Here is a 21,513-nt window from a genome sequence, read left to right on the forward strand (position 1 = left end):
TGTTCTGGCCCCTCGCCCCGCCCCCTTCCCCCTAAAAATTTAATCAACAGCGCCCTCTCTCAGATGCTTGAAAAGCCCCTCTGTTGTTGAGGCACGTCAATTCTGTTTTTGTTTTATTGTTTTAATTAAAAAGAATACAAAATAATGTCCTTGTTTAGTGTATACTTTAGTGCATACTTTTAACTTAAAGATACTAACATTTATAACACCAACAATAAAACCACATAAAAATAGCCATGTCAGTGAGTTGTTGATGATAACGGGCCCGGAATAAAGGTTGTTATGACGACCAGTCAACAGTGGACATCCAGCAGCTAGCTAGGCGCACAGTCAGTGCATTGTTTACGCTGTGCATTTTGCATGAGCATGCATACGTCGTGCGTGTTTTTATGTGTGAGACAGATACAATCGTGAGTTCGTTTTTGAAGAAGAGGTGCCTGCTGCTAATTAAACCACAAACAGATTTAGTTAACTGTTAAGTGACCAAGAAGACAGGAACATAATCAACATTGAGATATTAATTAAAAGACAGGTTCAAGTTCAACAATGACGACAACTCTGCCATCGTTGGACGGTAAGTTGAGATTTTTTAGTAGAAGAATAAAATTAACTTCAGTTCAGTCAGGTTTTTCAACCACTCAAAATAAAAAGGAGACCACTCAAAAAAAAGGAGTTGAAATACCTGAAGTTGAAGTTATGGCCTCCTATTCCTAAAATAATTGACAATAAAAACTAGATGGCTGGACAGTCGTGAGTCGATCCATATTACATTAGAAGTTTAGAGATAGATTGAAGCCTTTCTCACTCTCATTCTCAATCAGTCAGACTCAGTTCAGAATCAGATTCCATTGTATTGACAACGTTACTAAAATAGTCTTCCTCTTTTCATGCTTTTTACTTACTTTTATAAACTTAATTTATCTTATCATGGATGTTGGGGGCCTAAATTAAACTTTTATTTAAGTTTAATTAATAAGTCTAAAAGTAAAACCCACATTATGTACTTCAATCAATTCAAAGGCCGGTGTTGTTTCTAAAAGAAAATTAACAAGTATTAAGTAAGAGAGTAATTACTAAATGTATCCATTCTTCAAATTCAAAAGAAAAGCAGTTTATCCGCTAGTTTTGCAATGATCGGTTGTAACCCTACATTACAAATCGTCGGGAGGATGAAAATTGAAGGGTTACAGTCGTCGCAACTAATTATATCTGCTTGTTTGAGCATGTGTTTGTGCTTCATTTTTAAATTTTCTTCTTTGATTTGTTCATAGCCCTCCTTGGAAAGGAGAAGAAGAGTAACGTCTCCTTCGGTACGACAAGAGACCGCCCTCTATTCCCGGGCAAGATTCCGCAGAATCGCATGGGAGCGGGAATAGGTCTGGAGAGCGCCCCCCACAGAGCACCCTGCAGCTACGATAACGATGAGGTATAAACGCAAACTGCCTAACACTTGTTTAAGACAGGCCCTGAACCAATAATTAGATTAGATTAGGGAGAGTTTAGGTCGATTCAAATAAATTTTGGTTTCAGACAAGCGAACTTAACATTACATTTAGGTTCGGCTCATGACAAGATCGCCGTCAGAAACCAAGACGCTCCAGAGTCAATCTTTTGACTTCTAACACATCCAGTTGTTCCTTACTGTTTTAGACGTCAACATTTTCATGTACTTAATTCACAATTTGGTTTGGTACCTCTGGAGTGCCTGTTGACTAGTGAAGAAATAAATCATCCTTAGCTTTTTCCACACACAACAAGATTAACCTAGTCTTGGTTCCAAGGCATTTGCATATATTGGTTTCCAGCCTTACTACCATGAGCTGTATAGCCGGCGTAGGTCTATTTTCACTACTATGGGCAGCGTGCCGGCGCCATTCTCACTACCATCATGGGCAGCGCAACATATCGACCGCTAGCTTTGCAGAAGTCTACTCTTGGTTTTTTAGCCTCTGTACTACAGACAGTCATCAACCGAAATGAAATCAAGAAGAAAAGCGCTCTTCGTCGGGTTATGTATGAGACAGTGACGTCTTGGATCAAGACTAAGATTAACCCAGTGTTTCTTTCCTTTATTTTGATTACAGAAAACCACCTTCCTTTACAACATAGACCGTCAAGTAACAAGCAAGAAGGGTTACACGATGGGAGCTCGGACAGGACCGAGATTTAGGAAAGAATTTGCTGTAAGTGTTGTTAGGAGGTTGTCAGTTGTGTGGTTACAGACCCAGTGTTAAATTACAAGACTCTAGCCAGTACTGTAGTTAAATGGGTATTTTGAGCCTTGGTATTTTATAATTGTATCTTTTATAGTAATTAAGTCGAGGGACCCTCAAAAGTCCCCAGTATAGTCTAGGTTCCTAGACCATTGGTGTTGCGTGGTCACACACAACCAACGTTCCGATTATGCACGGCAAAAACTGTACACGCTTGTAATGAACAAACGCTAGCGGGCGCTCTTTTTCTCTGATTTCCTGTGCTCACCCAGGACATGGGGAGATCCGGAAATCAGAGAAACAGAGTGCCCGCTAGCGTTCGTTCATTACAAGGAAGTGTGTACAGTTTTTGCCGTGCATAATCGGAACGTTGGTTGTGTGACCACGCAACACCAATGGTCTAGGAACCTAGACTATCCCCAGTACTGCGGCCTGGTCCCAATTTCATGGCTATGCTTATCGTCAAATTCTGGGCTTAGGATCTCCATTCTGCTTACTGTGCAAGACACAAAATTCTGCGCTGGCTGTGTAAGCGAAGAATTCAATGTCCAGTATGTAGACGCACAAGCAAAAATTGCCTGCTAACCTGTGATATACGCTTGACGTAAGCGCGTAATTCCCTGTAAGCGCCGATTCTTTGCTTACCAAGCCATGGCACCGGTACGAGATTCAAACCTGTTAAAAGAGGTGAACGCAGAGAAGAAACATAAACCCCAATGTACCTAGTTATCACAAAGTTAAAACCTTTGTAATTTTTTTATTTTTATTTTAGACCGTCACACCGTGCCCTTCCACCTACCAGACAAAACACACCGACGCTAAGACATTTGTTCCGTCCAACAAGCCGTTCCATGTCGGTGCTAACAGGTTCTACAGAAACACAGTTGATCCTGAGCTTACACCAGGGTAGGTACTAATCTTTTACAGGTCCTAGTAGAACATGCAGGTGCTTCAACAGACTCTCAGTTTAAAGTTCCACCTAACTGGCACATAAGGCCTTGACTTTGGTTCTTTGAGGGGCAAAAAAAAAAAAAGTAGGTAAGGGGCACTTGTGTGTGGAAAATGTTAACTTGAGTTGGAACTTTACAAAGAGCACCACAGCAAAATTGCAGGGCATCAAGGCGATTGCTGTGGTGTTGCAGGTTTGTATTTCTAGGTCTGGCACCCAAGGCTTCTCTGCTCTTTCAGATCCAATGTACTTTAGCTACCCCCAAAGCCAATACTGTTTCTGATTCGCACAGCAAGCACCCTTGTTTACAGGTTTCCTCCGGGTTAGGGGCAACAGTGATTAACTTCACTTATGAGTCGCGCCAAAGCAAATAGATTAGGAGCGACCCTAGGTCAACCGAAGTAAATTTTTGCTTCAGACAGGCAAACCTAACCTAAGATGTACAATTGCTCGGCTCATGACAAGATCTAAAACCAAGAACCAGAGTCAGTCCAAACGACTGCAACAGTCGATCTTTCAACTTCTAGCACGTCCAGTCGCTCCTAAATGTTTCAGACCTCAAACTTTTCATTGTACTTTTTTCCAGAAATTGGTTCGGCGTGACTCTGGAGCGCCTGTCTGATACAGGCGTTAGTTTCATAACCAGGGCCCAATTTCAGAGAGCTGCTTAAGCACAAAATTTTGCTTAAGCAAAAGATTCATTGCTTAGTAAAATCAGATTACCGGCCAAGACTCCACTCAATTGTTATGCTAAGTAAACAACAGCTAAATACTAGTCATAAGCAATGTATATGGCATGAAATTTGGCCAGTAACATGTGTAAAATAAGCGAGCTTTTTTCGTGCTTAAGCAGCTCTATGAAATTGGCCCCAGATGTTGCTATGCATAATTATAATTCCTGTTGTCACTTTCTTTTGATTGCAGGGCTGGAACCTATGAGCACAACGTCCCACGGGATCGTAAAGTCGCCTTCCATGGGACCTTCGGAGGACCCCAGCTTCTTAAGGTCCAACCAGACGACTCGGTCCTCATGCCCGAAGACTGTAAAGGCACAACCTCAAAGAGTCGTATGATGACATATAAGGACAAGAGGAAGTTTGCCATCCGAGAAGCGTATTTGTCTCTTTACTATTAAACATCGATTTAGACTTTTCTTTAAAATATTACTGATTATTACAGTCTGCTCTCATTATAAAAAATAAGCCTGTGCGACTAGTGAAATTAACTACTCGAAGTCGCACCTCAAAAAGTTGCGACTTTGACACAAGTCGTTACCAACTTATAATTCCCTTAGTTGCAATGCAGCATTTTGTTTGCCGCACGCGCAATGTAGTAAAATTCACGCTGAAAGGGTTGAAGGATTGTGTCATTGATGTCCGATTGTGTTTTGTAAGTAAATTATGTTGTCGTAAATAGTTGGAGCGTCTCAATTGGTTCACCAAACAGTCTTGGTGGCACGATTAACCGTGAAGGGCCTACATAGGATTCGAACTGCCTCTAGCTACCGGGCAACCTCGGTAGTCTAGTTGGTAAGACACTGCTCTAGCATTGCAAGGGTCGTGGGTTCGATCCCACCCGAGTAACATGCCTGTGATATTTTTTCACAGGACTCGGGAAAGTACCGAGTATACAGTGCTAACACACATTGGTGTATGGGTAAAAACCAAAATTTATATTATTTATCCCAGATGCAAATTTAACATCTCTTATGGCCTACATGTAGTTCAATAACAGTTGTCGCGACTGGACTAAGCAATCCTAAGTTGTGACTTCAACACTAGTTTCGCTAGTCACCCAGGCTTAATAAAAAGCACTGTTTTAAAGAACTTCGGCTTTCAAAGGGAACATTCTCTGAAGTCCAAAATCTCATTTTCTACTTCATGTTTCTTTGTTTTGCTGTCCTCTTATAACAACGATCCTGTTATAAAGAGGTATTAATTATTTTTATTTCATATTTTGTACATAATGGATGGTTTAAAATGATTTCCTTTGCATTTGTTTTATAAATAAATTGATGTAATATACGTACTGTAAATAGTAATGGAAATGTTCACCTAAATAAAAACCAATGACAAAGTTAAATATCTCGGTTTGTGTTCATTTATTGTTGAGACACAAGTTTATCAAGATAACTTTTACAGAGAGGGGTAACCATAGAATTTTTTTTTATCAATTTGATGTACTCTAATGTTCAAACTTGTGTCAGTCTACCACAACAGCCATTTATGCCGACCAACACTTGGCAAAAGTATGGGTGGGGGGGGGGGGGCCTTCAATGCGAAAAAAAAAAGCCGTTTGTCAAAAACTTACAATAATGTTATCAATTAATTTCCAATATCACTGATGAGTCAATTGAAATACACAGAACATAAAAACAAAATAATTTCAAAAATTTAGAATTAAAAAAGAAAGGATTGTGCCAAACCAACTACAATGTATATATTTTTGGATTATCGAGCCTACCCATCCAAATTGTGGTGAGCGTTTAGAATCAAACCAAAGAAGATACGAGTCTTACCTTCAGCAGTGCCAGGCCTGGAAGTTAATGTCCGAGAGGGCAAGGCCATTTTCATTTTTGCAAAGGGCACTTCCATTGGGAAATCTTAAGAGTGTTATCTCCAGGGGAAACTATTGAAGGGGCACCAGGGCCAAGACCAGGGGCAAGAGAAGACATGGCCTCTGTGGAATTCCAGGCCTGGCCACTCCTCCAAAAGATGAAAAAAACATTTAGCCTTTGGGGCACCAAGGAGCAAGCAGAGGTCAGGGCCTCAAGGTTTTCTAATGGTTCTACTTCTTTGAGTTAGTGACGAAAAAACATTCACAAATACTGCCCTCTATTGACTATTTTTGACAAGTCATGCTTGGTCAGTGCAACAATTCTTGGTCCAATTTCATAATGCCTGTCAGCACAGAAAAAGTGTTGCTTAACAAAAACAGGTTACCAGCTAAAATTACATTAAGTTAACATTGTTTTGACTGGTGCCCAACTCAGTTTTTCTCTAAGCACAGAAAAGTATTGCATAACGAAAACAGGTTACCGCCAAATTTACATTAGGTTAACATTGATAAAAGAAATTTGTCAACAGCATTATGAAATTGGGCCCTTGAACAAGAAAAGGGGGAGGGGCTACACTTTTCAAGGGAGGGGTACAGGAACGATCTTCTCCATCCGTGATTGGACGAGGCTCAGGTTCTGTTGCCAGTTGGTCAGGTGTTCCCTCAACTGCTGCCATTGCTGTTTGCCGAAAGTGCGTAACAACACGTAGCTGTGGACGGAAACAAATTTTCAGAAATCTCTTAAAATAAAAAATGTAATCTTTAAAAATATTAATAAATTATTTATGTATATTGCGCCCATCCATAAAATGACAAAATTACGCTTACCAGAATAAGGTTACCAGCCAAACTACCATGTAACAAGTACAATTTGTGACTGGTATCCTTCTCATTTCTGCTTGGCAGAACAATGTTAAGCAATAAGCAATAAACCCATGCTTTTTGACATGTAACTTACTTGATTGTGATCTTCTTCTGTAGCTGGTCAATGCGAGCTCGCACCATGTTGGTTTTTACAACTGCAAATACAAATCGTGAGGAAAAAAATTAAATAAAAACACTATATCAGGGATGCGTTTTGGCGTTAGTAACCAATAACTGTTTCGGTCACTGCCCAGTGGTTAACCGATGGCAAATTCAACCGAAACAGCGTTTGGTTACGACCACCAAAATGCACCCAAGATAAACAGATTAAATATTGGGAGAAAATTACAAATGTCCAATGACAATGAGAGTGTCAGTCTCAATGGACCCTTCCCATGAAATATGCTAATCACATTCACGCATGCGTACAGACCCTGTTGGTTCGCAAACACCATAGAGTTGTGCACTAAGCAGACGCACAGTCGCGTCTGCGTCACGCACGCATTAGCCGTGTACATAACAGTGCGATGTTCCCTCATTTTGCCAAGCAAAACGTTAGTGCGCACGCGCTACGTGGGAAGGATCTATTGACATGAAACAGGCAGATTGATTAACTTATAATAAGAGCGAATTAAAGAAAAATCCATTGAAAAAAAATTGATTTAAAAAGGAAGAAATACGCCCCGATATAATATACAACATGCAATACTCACCCTCGATGATGAAGCCCTCGACCTGCTCCGTCTCTATCTTGAGTTCGTTCTCGATCGTTGAGAATGGAATCTCCTTCTGATCGATGGCCATGCTCACAAACGACAAGATGCGCATCTTCTGCATGTTCTGATCGTGCGATAAACCTACATTCGCAAACCAACCACAACATTTTAAAGGCAAACTACAATAAGTTATCCGCCTAATTATTTTACATTTATGTTAACTGTTAACTTGATGAAATTTTTGGTTTACTCCATAGTTCATCTAATTGTTATTATTTTTAATGGAAGTATGGAAATAAATTAGCATTTGAAAAAAATAAAAAATAAAATAAAGACTTGTACAGTTTGTCATAATGTACGCAACAGCAACGTGCTGTGTACATAACGAGTCAACGCTGGTATGCGTTGTTTCTTGCACTAGGATTCACACAAATCATCAGATACGAGATACATTTTTAGTGATAGGCGCTATGAAAATAAACAAGGCAAAATGTCTTACCCAGTGTCTTGATGAAATCCTGGTTGTTCTTGAAGAAGGTCATGTAGTCCTCAAGTTTGCCCGAAACAAAAATGTTCAGAAGCTGTGATCGGGAAAAGAAATCCGAACAAACAAACAAGGACTTAGGGCTGTTCAGAGTAATCAATGTTTAAAATCTTGAAACATCTTTCAATTGAGTTGAGTGTTGAAGCATACTTAATACCATAAGCCAATATTAAATAGATATTTTCTTAAACTAATATCAATAATATTGAAAACTAAATAAAGGGCACAAATCCATAAAAGTGTTCATGTCGCTAAATACAAACACTATCATAATAGGTAAAATAATCAACTTGGAAACGTAAGCCTAAGCTAATAAGAAATCCAGAATACAATACACTCTGTAGAGAAAAACAATAATTAATATCTAAAGTAACATCAAACAGTAAAAACAAACCATTTACACAAATACTTGATTAGAAAGATGTGTCTAAGGTTTGTTTTCTCCGAATTGGGTTATTAGCAACTTGTGCTTGTTCAAAATATAAACATTAAAACACTTCAAGACACTGGACACTATTGGTAATTGTCAAAGACTAGCCTTTGCAGTTGGTGTATCTCAACACATGCATAAAATAACAAACCTGTGATCTTTGAGCTCAATCGGTCATCAAAGTTGCGAGATAATACTGAAAGAAAAAACACCCTTGTCACACGAAGTTGTGTGCGTTTAGATGGTTGATTTTGAGACCTCAAATTCTAAATCTGAGGTCTCAAAATCAAGTTAGTGGAAAATTACTTCTTTCTCGAAAACTACTTTACTTCAGAGGGAGTCGTTTCTCACAATGTTTCATACTATCAACCTCTCCCCAGTACTCTGCTAATAATTATTTTGAGTAATTACCAATAGTGTCCACTGCCTTTAACAATTTACATACGTTTTTAAAGGGCCATGACTGCATGGTAAATGCAGGCATGTGGCTGTACACATAGAAGTATTAATTACATTGAATTGTACAAAATTATATGATTTTAAAAATGGTAAATGGCTAAACAAGAAAATGACATCAACAAAAAATACATACAATTCAATTATTAAAAACATAACACAGGCCTGATACTTCACGGAGGCAACGGAGGCGATTGCCTCCGTTGCCCCTTGCCATTGCCTTGGTGCCCTTGAAATGCTCCAGTAGAAATTTACAATTTCCTCATAGGGTGCCCTTTGCCAAAGAGAAAATGCCTTGGTGCCCTTGCCTTTTCAAAAACGAAGCATACAGGCCTGATAACAACTGGGTTCAGGTTGAATGCGTAGACAAATACAACAGTGCAGAAATCTTCTCATATAAGAGTATAAAAACAAGATTGAATTGGAAGAAAACCATCAGTAGGCACAAAAGCAAAAGTAGTGGAAAATTCCAAGCAATAAAGACACACACGAATCAGACCTCAATTTCATAATCATGTAAACTGCCGTTTTAAAACCTTGCCTTTTAAATGTTTGCAGGGTTGTGTCCATGTGATGAAGAACCTTGCCTTTAGCGCAATCCGTCATCACACAGCTTCGACCCTGCTGGTTTTAAACGGCCGTCTAAGACATTGCGGCACTTTTAAGTCCCCCATAAGAGAGTTGAACTGCTGTACCCCTGCTATGGATTTCACCTGCCTTTAACCATCGGGCTAGCTCGTTGGTCTAGTTGGTAAGACATCTGCTCTAAATTTGAAAAGGTCTTGGGTTCGATTCCAAGTTATACCCTTGATAATTATAGTCATCTTACCTCATGAATGAGCTCACCCTCCAGGAACTTGACCGGTCTGAGCGTGAGGAGGTGATCAAAGAGGAAGGCCTTAGGGTCGGACAAGGAGTTTACGATGCACCTATGAGCTTCTTCTCGAGCCTGAGACGCGTTATCCTCAGTATAGGTCCCCAACAGTTCAACCATTACTTTGTTGGACGATTCGCTACAAACAAAACCAAGTTATTATTATTACATTTATCATTTATTTGACCGAAAAAAAAAAAAAAAAAAAAAAAAAAGAATTAAAAAAACAAAAACAAGAATGTTAACTAGATAAAAGGTTTGCCTGAGAGGCGTTATCCTCATTGTAGGTCCCCAAACAGTTCAACTATTACTTTGTTGGACGATTCGCTAGAAACAAACCCAAATAATAATTTTATTACAAAAAGTTACTTGTCATTTTCTCTTTGTTTATAAACCCCAAAGTAGTAGACATGGTACAGTAAGTTCCCCCTTTTGATTTATTGCTTGATATTTGCAATAGAAAGTCGCATCCCCTTCAGGTGATCCCTCTTTCCCAGGTAGTATCATAACACCGAAGGGTTTTACTGCTTTAATCCCTATTCTCAAGTGGTTATTCCCCGGGGTATGGCCATTTCCCGAGGCAGACAGCTGAGAGAGGACCGAGTAAAAGCACTCATAGTGTGAAAAGGCCGGCTGTCATTCCATGGGGGCAACCCTGGGAAATGGAGTAGGTGTGAAAAGGGCTTATGTGTGAGTAATAAAACGAATACTGAATGCATTTCGCTCGTACATTGTCGCAAGACCTAACCATGAATAATGAAGTGGGTGGAGGGGGTGGGGGAGTTTAAGGCAACTTACGTCTGTTTGCCTTCTTTGAGAGCTTCGTACAGCAGCCGTAAGATGGTCGTCGTCTGGTCACGGTTCAAATCCCACTTCTTAATCCATTTCTTTACCTGAGAAGTAAAAACAGAGAAGAAATGTGATAGGCTGACTTGATAATTTAGTGAGAAATTCCTTCTTTCTCAAAGCCTACATTACTTCACAAGGAGCCTTTCCTCACAATGTTTTATACTATCAACAACTCTCCACTGCTCGTTACCAGGTAAGTTTTTACACTAAAAACTATTTTGAGTAATTACCAATAGTGTCCAGGGCCTTTTAAGAACTTAATGATGTCTACACAGATAGAGGTATTCTTACCACTTCCAGCTCCGTCTCGACGTGATCTGCGTTTTGCCCTCGGGCGGCAACCTTCAACATACAGCAGTAGATGTGATGGCAAAGTAAGTTCTCTACTCCGACGCCGTAAAATAAGTTACTGAGTCTGTAGGGAGTGATCATAACATATTATTATTATAAATATTTAAGTAAACTTAATATGAACAGGCATAATATTTGGTTCATGGAAAAGAAGTAGGAGCATCTGATAGAGCCGCTCTTACTCATCAAAGATAGATACACAGAGTCTAGAAAACACTAACCAAAATAATACAGTTAAACATTAGGTAAATGTTCAAATAAATGAGTTTACACAGCCTTCTTAAAGCCATTGGACCCTTTCGGTACAGAAAAAAAAAAAGTTCACAGATTTACAAATAACTTACAGGGTTTACAGAAGGTAGTGGTGAAATACTTCTCTTGAAATATTAGTCCATGAAATGCTTTACTTTTTTAAAACAGTAAAACAATATCAATTCTCGTTAACGAGAATTACGGATTTATTTTAAACACATGTCATGACACGGCGAAACGCGCGGATACAAGGGTGGGTTTTCCCGTTATTTTCTCCCGACTCCGGTGACCGATTAAGCCCAAATTTTCACAGGTTTGTTATAGTATATAGAAGTTGTGATACACGAAGTGTGGGCCTTGGACAATACTGTTTACCGAAAGGGTCCAATGGCTTTAAAAGAGTCCGAGAAAGAGGAGCACCGGAAGCATTGTGTATGAAAGTTCATTCCAGAGTCAGGGTGCATGGAGTAGTGTTTTATACTATTAACAGCTCTCCGTTGCTCGTTACCAAGCAAGTTTTTATGCTAACAATTATTTTGAGTAATTACAAGCAAAGTTAATTACATTCTTAATTTAGCCTCTGCATAGTCCTCTCCGGCCGAGACTAAATGGTCACTGAGAAGTTTACCGAGCTGGTTGAGACACTCCGGGGGTTGGTAGATCAGTAATGATAAGATACTGTTGAAGACGCCTTCAATCTCTGACAAAAGCAAAAGAAAAAAGAACAAGATTTAAGGGACCCTTTTTTCTCTCCATATTTTACAACAATGAAACCTTATTCTGTTTAAATGTCTTTTTAAATGATATATCGCCCAACATCTGAAGACCCAGGGGCCAATTTCATAGAGCTGCTTAAGCATCAAATTTGCTTAAGCACGAAAATAGCTTGTTTATTTTTCACATGTTACTGGCAAAAATGTCATGCCATATACATTGCTTGTGACTGGTATTTGGCTGTTGTTTACTTAGCATAACAATTGGGTGGAGTCTTGGCTTAGTAAGTAATCTGATTTTACCAAGCAAGGATTGTTTTGCTTTTAAAAGAAAAATTTTGTGCTTAAGCAGCTCTATGAAATTGGGCCAAGGCAAGATACTTCACAGAGGCAACAAATGCGACTGCCTCCATGTCCCCTGGTCATTTCCTTGGTGCCCTTGAAATGCTACAGGAAGAAATTTACAATTTTCTCAGAGGGTGCCCTTTACCAAGGAGAAAATTAACTTATGAAAAATGCCTTGGTGCCCTTGCCCTTTCAAAAACGATGCAAGACAGACCACTTTAAGGTGAGGGCTAGGCCTCACTGATTTGGACTGTTTACCCAACTCAACCGTCACAAGGGGCCCAATTTCATAAAGCCTGTAAGCTTGAAAAAAGCGCTAAATCACTTGGATTGCTCGTTTGTGGCAAAAAAACTTGCCTGAAGCCTGCTGTAATTTAAATCATGCAGGACTTGAGGAGCAAATAATTACCTGCGGAATCGGTCAATTTCCAGATGACATCAGCGGATTGGATGATCTTTTCTAAATCATCTTCAATCCTTTGTTCTGTGGGGTCTTCTGATATGTCGGCGCCTTGAGACTTCAGGAAGGACCTGAGCTCCATTGCCTGAGTTAATGAAAATTAGGGCGGAGTTTAAAAACAATGAAAGAAAACAAAAGATTACGAAAAACAAAGCCATTCAATTTTAAGTTTTATCTATATTCTATAATCTAGCGAAGGGCTCTCTCATGATTTTTCATAACTGTTGCCTGGTGGGTGGGCATTCATATGGAACCAAATCATCTTGAAAAAACAAAAATGATTATTAATTGAAATTATTGAAAACATTCCGTATCCTGCAACCACACTTTTTCACTATTAATTTTTACAAAAAGTAATTTATCATTAAAAGTTAGATGGGCTAATAATATTTTATTTCATCATAACATTACATATTAATATAAATGTAAAAATAGATCTACGATATACAGACATTTTTTTCCGAAATAAAAAGTGGAGTAAAAACAATAACTTTCCGTATCACGTCACCACTTTTCCACTCATTTTTACAAAAAGAAATCTCTATATTATAAGACTAAGAGGTCTGGTAAATTAGATATTGTAGTAGTTGTACTATATTGTTTCATATCGAATGAAAAAGTGGTGGCGTGACATGACACGGACACTTTTCCAAAAAATAAATAAGAAATGGGATGGGATGATGATGATGCAGCATGCAGCCGTTCCAGAATGTTGAATCAGCAGCCAGCGCTCGACTCATGATCAGCTAATTGCGATCAAAGCGACCGGCATGGATCACAAATAGTGCAGTCATGGAAGTTCATGATTTGCATACAGATACATTACAATACATGTAAAAATTCATTGCATCAATTACGTGAGAAATAAATTAAATAAATTAAACCGGATTTTCTCAATCATACAACAAGTTCGTGTTACTTTGATCACAACATTTTATTAAGTTCACATTAAATACCGACCTGTTCTTGTTCAGCGACATCGATAAAAGCCGGGAGACTCATTTTTAAGCCACAATCTTGGACGAAAATGTCATGAAACAAAAACCCACACACGAGGATTTCGACACCTGTAGCGCGCCCTCTCGCAAAACCAGCCGCTAACTGAGTCTAGCGCCCTCATTTGATCAAAAGTAGTAATAATTCGCGCGCATTTGGTGCACGCGTCACGCACGTCAGTACAGTGTGATGTCATAAAGACTTTTTGAAATCTATGACAACTTAAAAAGAAAACATTATCAAACAAACAAAACAATCGCTCAACAGTCTAGTTATTCAAACAAACATAGGGAATAATGTTCATTCCATTCAACATCATAGAGAGAAGAAGGACACCAACTCTTAAAAACGTGAGTAGACCTACACAACTCTTTGACGATTATGCTAAAATTGTATAGGTGTTCTTTATTTATTCACATCATCTACTTCGGTACCATGCATGACAAAGTCCTTCAGGGCAGTCAGGATGTAAACGCCAAGGATAGCTGCTAATGTGCGGTGCCAAGTGTTGCAGGTGCATTTTATTGTGTACAAGGTGCAAGTAAAAGTTGGGAGGTAGCTAAAAAAAGTTTGCTCCAACCAACCGCCCCCTTCAAGACCCGATGGATGGGAGCTTGAGGATCTGGCTTGGGAGGGCATTCCAACATGCATGGCATTACACGGCCAGAGAGGCTTACTGGCTATGAACTCTGTTTCCCTTATCACAAAGTACCATATAATGAACGGTGCCGTGCCAAGTTTTGCTGACCATTTATTTTGCAAAAATGATGGAAAACAGCAAAATGTGATTGATTGAAGAAAGCACATTAATTCTGCTGCCACTTTTTGCTCTTTCTAATATTTTTTTTTATTACTATACGGGGGAAAGACAGAGCTGACGAACAAACAAAATAACTTGAAGAATTTCCTGAAGACGAGCAGAGTATAGGCCTACACTGTTCGAAACGTCGAGACCAAACCGGCTCTTCTCAGAGCCAACACAAAAGATATTTTTCACATGGTTGGTTGTACCCGGAAGTTGGCTATTTATTTACAGTTTTCTTCATTAAAAAAAAACTTTTACCCGTTTGTATTGCATCAGACGGCCGACAATGCCAAACAGTTCTGCAAACTACAATCTTGTTGCCATTGGAGACGATGGAGTCTGGATGAAACTTGGACGTGAAATCTCAAAGATTGATAGATGCCGTCTGCTCAGAGTAAGGACGGTTAGATTAACATCCTTAGCGTCCATTGGGTGCGTTCGAGGTGCTCAGCAGAGCGGCAACGGACATAAGAAGTATTAATAGATGTGCAAGTCTCGCGCATTATTCGACATTAGCCTTTTCGAGGGATGGCGGACACTACAGGAATGCACTGTTTGGTTTGGGTGTATACATTTACCCAAACCAAATAGTGTAAAAATTATGTATGGCCGGGTTCACTCATGGAGAATGGTTCAGCATACCTCAAAAATAACATGTTCCAAACGTCCATCGATTTTATAAGGCGTTTGCGTAGAAAACAAAAGCCCTTTTCACACGACACTGCAAACTAGGGTCATTGGTCCCCGGTGCCAGTTGTCTTGACCAAGGCAATGGTCAAACTCAAACAGGACCTTTCACACGGCGCAGAAACCAACATCCCGTGTCTCAGAACATTCGTCTTTTGTGGTGCTAAAGGTCAACATTGTAATCGTCCATTTCACTGATCTGCATCGCCAACGTATGTACCAAACATTTTCCTGCCTGCACTGTCGTGAATCGACGGCCCCTAAAAAAAAGATTTGTTTTTGGACGAAGAATGAACATGTAGTTGTGATATCTCAACGATTTCATGCTCAACACTGAAAACTTGCTCTCTTGAAGGAGTCGTGCACACACGTTCTCATGAACATGCTCAAAGGTTTAACGTTATCGTATAACGGGGTCGAACATCTTTATTTTCTTGCACCATGTGTTTCTTCTTGCGCGCATGCGTGGTAGCTCCAGCCACACCAGGGTCCTTCGTTACCCAAGCAATGTTCATTCACACAGCACACACGGACGATCGTGGTATAATTTTCACAACTTTGTGTTTTTAAGACGGAGGTCTGGACCTTGGTCTTAAAAAGACCAGGGACCTGTGCCTATTTAAGCAGAGGTACCTTTCATACGATGTAGATTTAACAACGTTGTGTTCTTATGACCAAGGACCCCCTGTTTATTTTCCTCGTGTGAAAAGGCCTAAACTGGCCCAGTCTAAAGTAACGGGACTCATGATCTGAATACGCTCGTATACTTTTGTCAAGGCCTTGGTAGCTTGGAGAGCCCGCGATCAAAAGCGAGAGACGTTCTAGTCTATATGGATCGCGGCTCTCTCAAGCCGCAAAGGTCTTGACAAAACAAAAGGCTGACAAGCTCAAGACTTGCGTGGTCTATCTTTTGCGTCCATCGGACATCCGATCGGAACTACTTTCAGGAGTACACAATGGACTCTGAAATGTTATTGTATTCGGAGAATGCCACGTGCGACAAAGCCCTATTAAGCTGTGTTTGTGGTGTTTTGAAATATTTCAGATACCCAACTCGTTAAACCCATACTCCATTTGCGACAAGTACCAGTCTAGAGCCATCTTTCTCTTGCCGGACGCCATTAAAGTATACCAAGGAGCGTGCTGCACGTGGGTACAAAGGCTCAGGTAAAGCTAGTTACTGTCTCTTGTTATATTATATTCACAGGAGAATGAGAATTGGGATATTATGTTCCACCTCAGCAGGTTAAGAAAGCTCTCACGACGACGACGCAATGACGACAGCGGCGACAACGACGACGACGACAACAACAACACCAACCAGCAAAATGAAATCAAACTATTAAATGTTATTCATAATAAGAAAAATATCAATAAACAATCATGATGTAGCCTCTACCTTTAGAAAGGACATGCTGTTGTAAAACAGTTTTTAAAAAAAATACGTTATTTAAAAAAAAAAAAAAAAAACAAGATTGATAACACACTAACTATCATTGATTTGATTGAATACCTGACTAGATTTGGACTTAATGTGAACACACCTATTATAGCCATCGTGGACGATTCTACAAGGAATAACGGTGAATATTAAATAAAAGGCAGTGGACACTATTGGTAATTACTCAAAATAATTATAAGCATAAAACCTTTCTTGGTAACGAGTAATGGGGAGAGGTTGGTGGTATAAAACATTGTGAGAAACGGCTCCCTCTGAAGTGACATAGTTTTCGAGAAAGAAGTAATTTTCCACGAATTTGATTTCAAGACCTCAGATTTAGAACTTGAGGTCTCGAAATCAACCATCTAAACGCACACAACTTCGTTTGACAAGGGTGTTTTTTCTTTCATTAATATCTCGCAAGTTCGATGACCGATTGAGCTCAAATTTTCACAGGGTTGTTATTTTATGCTTATGTTGAGATACACCAAATGAGAAGGCTAGTCTTTGACAATTACCAATAGTGTCCACTGCCTTTAAGCCGAAACATTTTTTTATGTTTACTCTAATTGGACGCAAGCCCAAAATCGACATTGGCGACCAATGTAGCCGAAAGTAGCTTGAATCCAAACAACAATATTTAGCAGTCACAAAAGGCACCACAAGACTAATACTGATCATTCTTGCGAGATATTTTGACCTTTGGACATGTTCCATCGATGAAAGTACTTTTTGCTAGCCTTTTGTCAAGGCTTTTGTGGCTCGGAGAGCCGCGGGGACGGGAGACCACGAATCGAGTGGCGTATCATCGTGCAATGCTTCGCCACTCGCGTGCGTGATCTCCCGTTCCATTCGCTTGGGATCGTAGACTTGATTCAAGTCCCGTTCTCGTGCGAGAGGTCCCTAAGCATGCCCGCAGTCAAAATGTAGCTATCGTGGTCCCGATAATGCGTGTGGAACAGGTTGGGGAATGCAGAGCATCACAAAACAATAGTTTTCTGGCGATGGCATGGGATTGGGACTTGAGTCAAGTCTACTGGGATCGCGGCTCTCCAAGCCACGCTTGGCATTGACAAAAGGCTAACCTTTTGCATAATGACGCCCTCTAAGTCCAAATAAATGTTCATGAAGATCGTATACCATAGGCTGGAAACCGTTTGCAGCGCGTTTCCCGTGTGCACGTTTCCATCGTTTGACGTCAAAATTGCGGCCCATGTACGACCCATCGTGTTACAAAACTATTGTTTGCCATCGTATAAACCTAGTTTTCTATTAAGTAACCTTCGTTTGTGCTTCAACTCCTACTCATCATCTGTCGTATTTTTTTTTTTTTTTTTTTATTTCGTCAACACCCGGACCGGAAAACAGAGGAGGAAATACAACAATTGATGCAACTCAACGTCATCAACTGGATCATGACGTCACAGGAGCTACAAGCCGTGCACATCGTACGGGTTTTGTACCGATGTGAGACAGTGATCCGGCGGTGTCTTGAGACTTCGGCCGGAATGATCGTTCGGCACGGAACCCGAAGGATTGCTTATCTCCGGAACGCCGGAAGAACCAGCAATACTGGCACTTCGTATCCGATGGTAGAGCAGTCAGAAGGTATGGCTGAATAGAAAATAGGCCCCAATTTCAATGTCTCTGCTTCTTACCGTAGGCAAAGATTCAGGGCATTTTTTGAGGAGACAGATTAATTTAACAACGTCAAAAAAGTTTTTTTTTTTACATAGCCTTATTAAACACACTGGACACTAATGGTAATGTCAAATACCAGTCTTCTCACTTGTTGTATCTCAACATAATAATGCATAAAATAACAAACCTGTGAAAATTTGAGCTCGATTGGTCGTCGGAGATGCGATATAATAATGAAATAAAAAACGAAGTTGTGTGCTTTCAGATGCTTGATTTAGAGACCTCAAATTCTAAATGTATGAGGTCTCGAAATCAAATTCTTGAAAAATTACCTCTTTCTCGAAAACTATGGCACTTCAGAGGGGGCCGTTTCTCACGATGTTTTTGCATTTTTACCAACCTCTCCCCATTACTCGTTGCCAAGTGAGGTTTTATGATGATAATTATTTTGAGTAATTACCAATAGTGTCCACTGCCTTTAATTGATTCTGCCATCGCACACAGAGAAAAGGCTGAGTGCAAAATGGCGCAAAATTGTGGGTTAATACTGTTATAGGCAAAAAAAAAATGAACGATAATAATGATGGTTAGTGGTTGTTGTTTTGACAGCAGAACAAACGGGAGAATTATTCCGTGGCAAACGAAGCCATCATGTAACTGATGAGACTGAACATAATCCGAAGAGAAGCAAACTTGAAGGTATGATTATTGGAATCTCAACAATTATATTATTATTTTACTGTTGTTGTCTATATTTTAACCTGTTACAAAAGTTGTACGAAGGAAGAAATACTCTATGGTAGAAAATGACCACATTGTTAAATTAATTCGCAAGATTTGGTTTTCAAAAGAAAGGTACAAAGGGGCATGCAAATTATTTTTTATGGACTTCTAAAGCTGGATCTGGTGTAGTGATGCATAATGATGACGACTTCGCTATAAAACCTGCTTTCTCACTGACATTCGCCTTTTTCGAAACCACGCCTTCGGCTTTGGATTCGGCTTCAGGCTTCGTTCTCTCGTCTGAAGCCCTGGGCATGTAAAACACACGCAGTTAAAACAACCGCGGGGGCCTAGCTAGACTTGATTCAAGTCCCATTCTCGTGTGAGAGGTCCCTAAGCATTATACACCCAAACTTACTATCAAACAACCCGTAGCATACACAGTACGTGCTGCGCGCTCGCCGTCAAAATGCTGAACAGGTTTTGGAATGCAGAGCATCACAAAACAGTATTTTCATGGGGATGGCACGGGATTGGGACTTAAAGACACTGGACACTATTGGTAATTGTCAAAGACCAGTCTACCCGCTGGCTGTATCTCAACATATGCATAAAATACCATTTGAGCTCAATTGGTTGTCAAGGTTGCGAGATAAAACACCATTGTCACACGTGTGCTTTCAGATGCTTGATTTCGAGACCTCAAGTTCTAAATCTGTGGTCTCGAAATCAAATTCGTGGAAAATTACTTCTTTCTCGAAAACTACTCCACTTCAGAGGGAGCCGTTTCCCACAACCTCTACCCATTACCCGTTACCAAGTAGGTTTTATGCTAATAATTATTTTGAGTAATTACCAATACTGTCCACTGCCTTTAAGTCAAGTCTAGGGTCTAGCTAGCCTGAGGGGCCGAATCTGGAGCCGACGCTGTGGATTCGAATAGGGCCGGATTCGAAAATGAGCAACACCTGCAGTATTTTCATATTTAGCTATTAATTGTGTACTTTTTGTTATAATCTGCTGCATAGGCAAAACCGATGAACAACATTCATCATTGGTGCCGTCGGAAACAAGTTCACTCCAGTCGACACTAGAACCAAACTCGACACTGAAACCAATCTCGACATCGGAACAAGAGTATTCTAAGTCGACTTCAACACCAAACTCATCGAAGTGGATGGTTGGACGCAGCTCGACATTCTCGATACCGGAAATAGTTTCACCACGGTCGACATCATCGAATGCATCACATGCTCAAATGACGTCATTGCCGACTGTCGGACAATGTACTGCGCATGTCAAAAGAGGTGCCAGCGACATTATGCTGAAGAACCGTCAGCACAATTTTATCAATACCGTTACTGCTCAGGCGCAGTCGGAAATTGCCGGAACAAATTACACGTCTGCATCCTTGACCAATTGAGTCAAAAAGTTTTATTCATAATTTTGTTAGGAAACACAAATTGCTATTGAGAATACTGGTTTTTGACAATGTGTCCAGTGTCTTTGAACTTGTCTGACTATTTTTCGCTCTTTAATTGTCCTCACAAATCCTCAGGGATACTATTATAGGAGCACACCTTTATCGGGACGATCAAAGAGAGCTAGTCTCCCGAGGAGAACGGAGGAGCTCAATAACAAACTAGACACCGCAGTGATGTATCTATCACGTGTCCGTAAACTCCTTGACGTGGAGACTAATCGGCAAATGTGATGACGGCAGTGTAACAAGAAAATAATGATTAGGAGTGCTAGTGGGGGCGGGGCTCAGACAGAAGATCAAATGAAGAGAAAGGGATGAAAAACAGCAAACGTTTGAAGACACAATGTGCCATTAGTTAGGCTAGTTGGATTAAGTGTTTCAAAACAATTGTTTCGCGCATTAAAGCCATTATACACTTGCGGTACAGAAAAGAAATCACAGATTTACAAATAATTTACAGGGTTTACAGAAGGTAATGGTGAAAGACTTCTCTTGAAATATTATTCAATGAAATGCTTTGCTTTTTGAGAAAACATTAAAACAATATCAAATCTAGATAGCGAGAATTACGGATTTATTTTAAACACATGTCACGACACGGCGAAACGTGCGGAAACAAGAGTGGGTTTTCCCGTTATTTTCTCCCGACTCCGATGACCGATTGAGCCTAAAATAATTTTCACAGGTTTGTTATTTTATATGTTGTGATACACGAAGTGTGGGACTTGGACAATACTGATTACCAAAAGTGTATAATGGCTTTATTAAACAATACTCCCAGACCTGTGACTTAATTATCGCACCATCTTATTTCAACCTCCAGGACACGTGTCTTTAGACATGCATAATATTATACGTAACTTTTGCACTGGCTTTGGCCATTATGCTGCTGAGAGGGGTCGCATGCAAATGTAGTTTTGTTTTGCACAAAAAGGACTTAAATTCCTACGTTACGTAAACCTGTTCTGCGTGTCTTTCCTATTTGTAACGCTTGAGTCATCACGGTATTTAAGCATGCCCTCTGGCCAACCCCCTTCACTTCAGGCTCATGCACAACTGATGCTGTTTCGCTGTTCACACTCTTGTTGCTCTTATACTATAATAACCTACATTTTCGAGATTATGTCGACCGATGAGACTAGACACATTGATACTGCTGGAGTAT

At 40.0% G+C, this 21,513-nt stretch overlaps 3 protein-coding genes across 3 annotated transcripts; 2 read left to right on the plus strand and 1 right to left on the minus strand.

The window, feature by feature from the left end:
- Window positions 1-149: 149 nt before the first annotated feature.
- Window positions 150-4,713, plus strand: LOC117305059 (protein pitchfork-like). Its single transcript, XM_033789773.1, has 5 exons — window positions 150-574; window positions 1,272-1,426; window positions 2,085-2,183; window positions 2,986-3,119; window positions 4,087-4,713. The coding sequence occupies exons 1-5, from the start codon at window positions 547-549 to the stop codon at window positions 4,295-4,297; spliced, it is 627 nt and encodes a 208-aa protein (XP_033645664.1). The 5' UTR covers window positions 150-546; the 3' UTR covers window positions 4,298-4,713.
- A 1,171-nt stretch (window positions 4,714-5,884) lies between these two features.
- Window positions 5,885-13,671, minus strand: LOC117305058 (eukaryotic translation initiation factor 3 subunit M-like). The gene is made up of 10 exons (XM_033789772.1): window positions 13,533-13,671; window positions 12,522-12,657; window positions 11,619-11,754; window positions 10,743-10,866; window positions 10,401-10,495; window positions 9,558-9,741; window positions 7,798-7,879; window positions 7,296-7,439; window positions 6,677-6,737; window positions 5,885-6,428 (listed from the first exon to the last, which is right to left on the minus strand). The coding sequence occupies exons 1-10, from the start codon at window positions 13,572-13,574 to the stop codon at window positions 6,299-6,301; spliced, it is 1,134 nt and encodes a 377-aa protein (XP_033645663.1). The 5' UTR covers window positions 13,575-13,671; the 3' UTR covers window positions 5,885-6,298.
- Window positions 13,672-14,646: 975 nt separating this feature from the next.
- On the plus strand, window positions 14,647-20,781 carry LOC117305444. The gene is made up of 7 exons (XM_033790312.1): window positions 14,647-14,767; window positions 16,106-16,227; window positions 16,582-16,643; window positions 17,870-18,109; window positions 18,752-18,841; window positions 19,894-20,270; window positions 20,403-20,781. The coding sequence occupies exons 1-7, from the start codon at window positions 14,660-14,662 to the stop codon at window positions 20,577-20,579; spliced, it is 1,176 nt and encodes a 391-aa protein (XP_033646203.1). The 5' UTR covers window positions 14,647-14,659; the 3' UTR covers window positions 20,580-20,781.
- Window positions 20,782-21,513: the final 732 nt, after the last annotated feature.

Source organism: Asterias rubens, chromosome 22, assembly GCF_902459465.1.
Source record: "Asterias rubens chromosome 22, eAstRub1.3, whole genome shotgun sequence".
In the NCBI taxonomy this organism is placed as follows: domain Eukaryota; kingdom Metazoa; phylum Echinodermata; class Asteroidea; order Forcipulatida; family Asteriidae; genus Asterias; species Asterias rubens.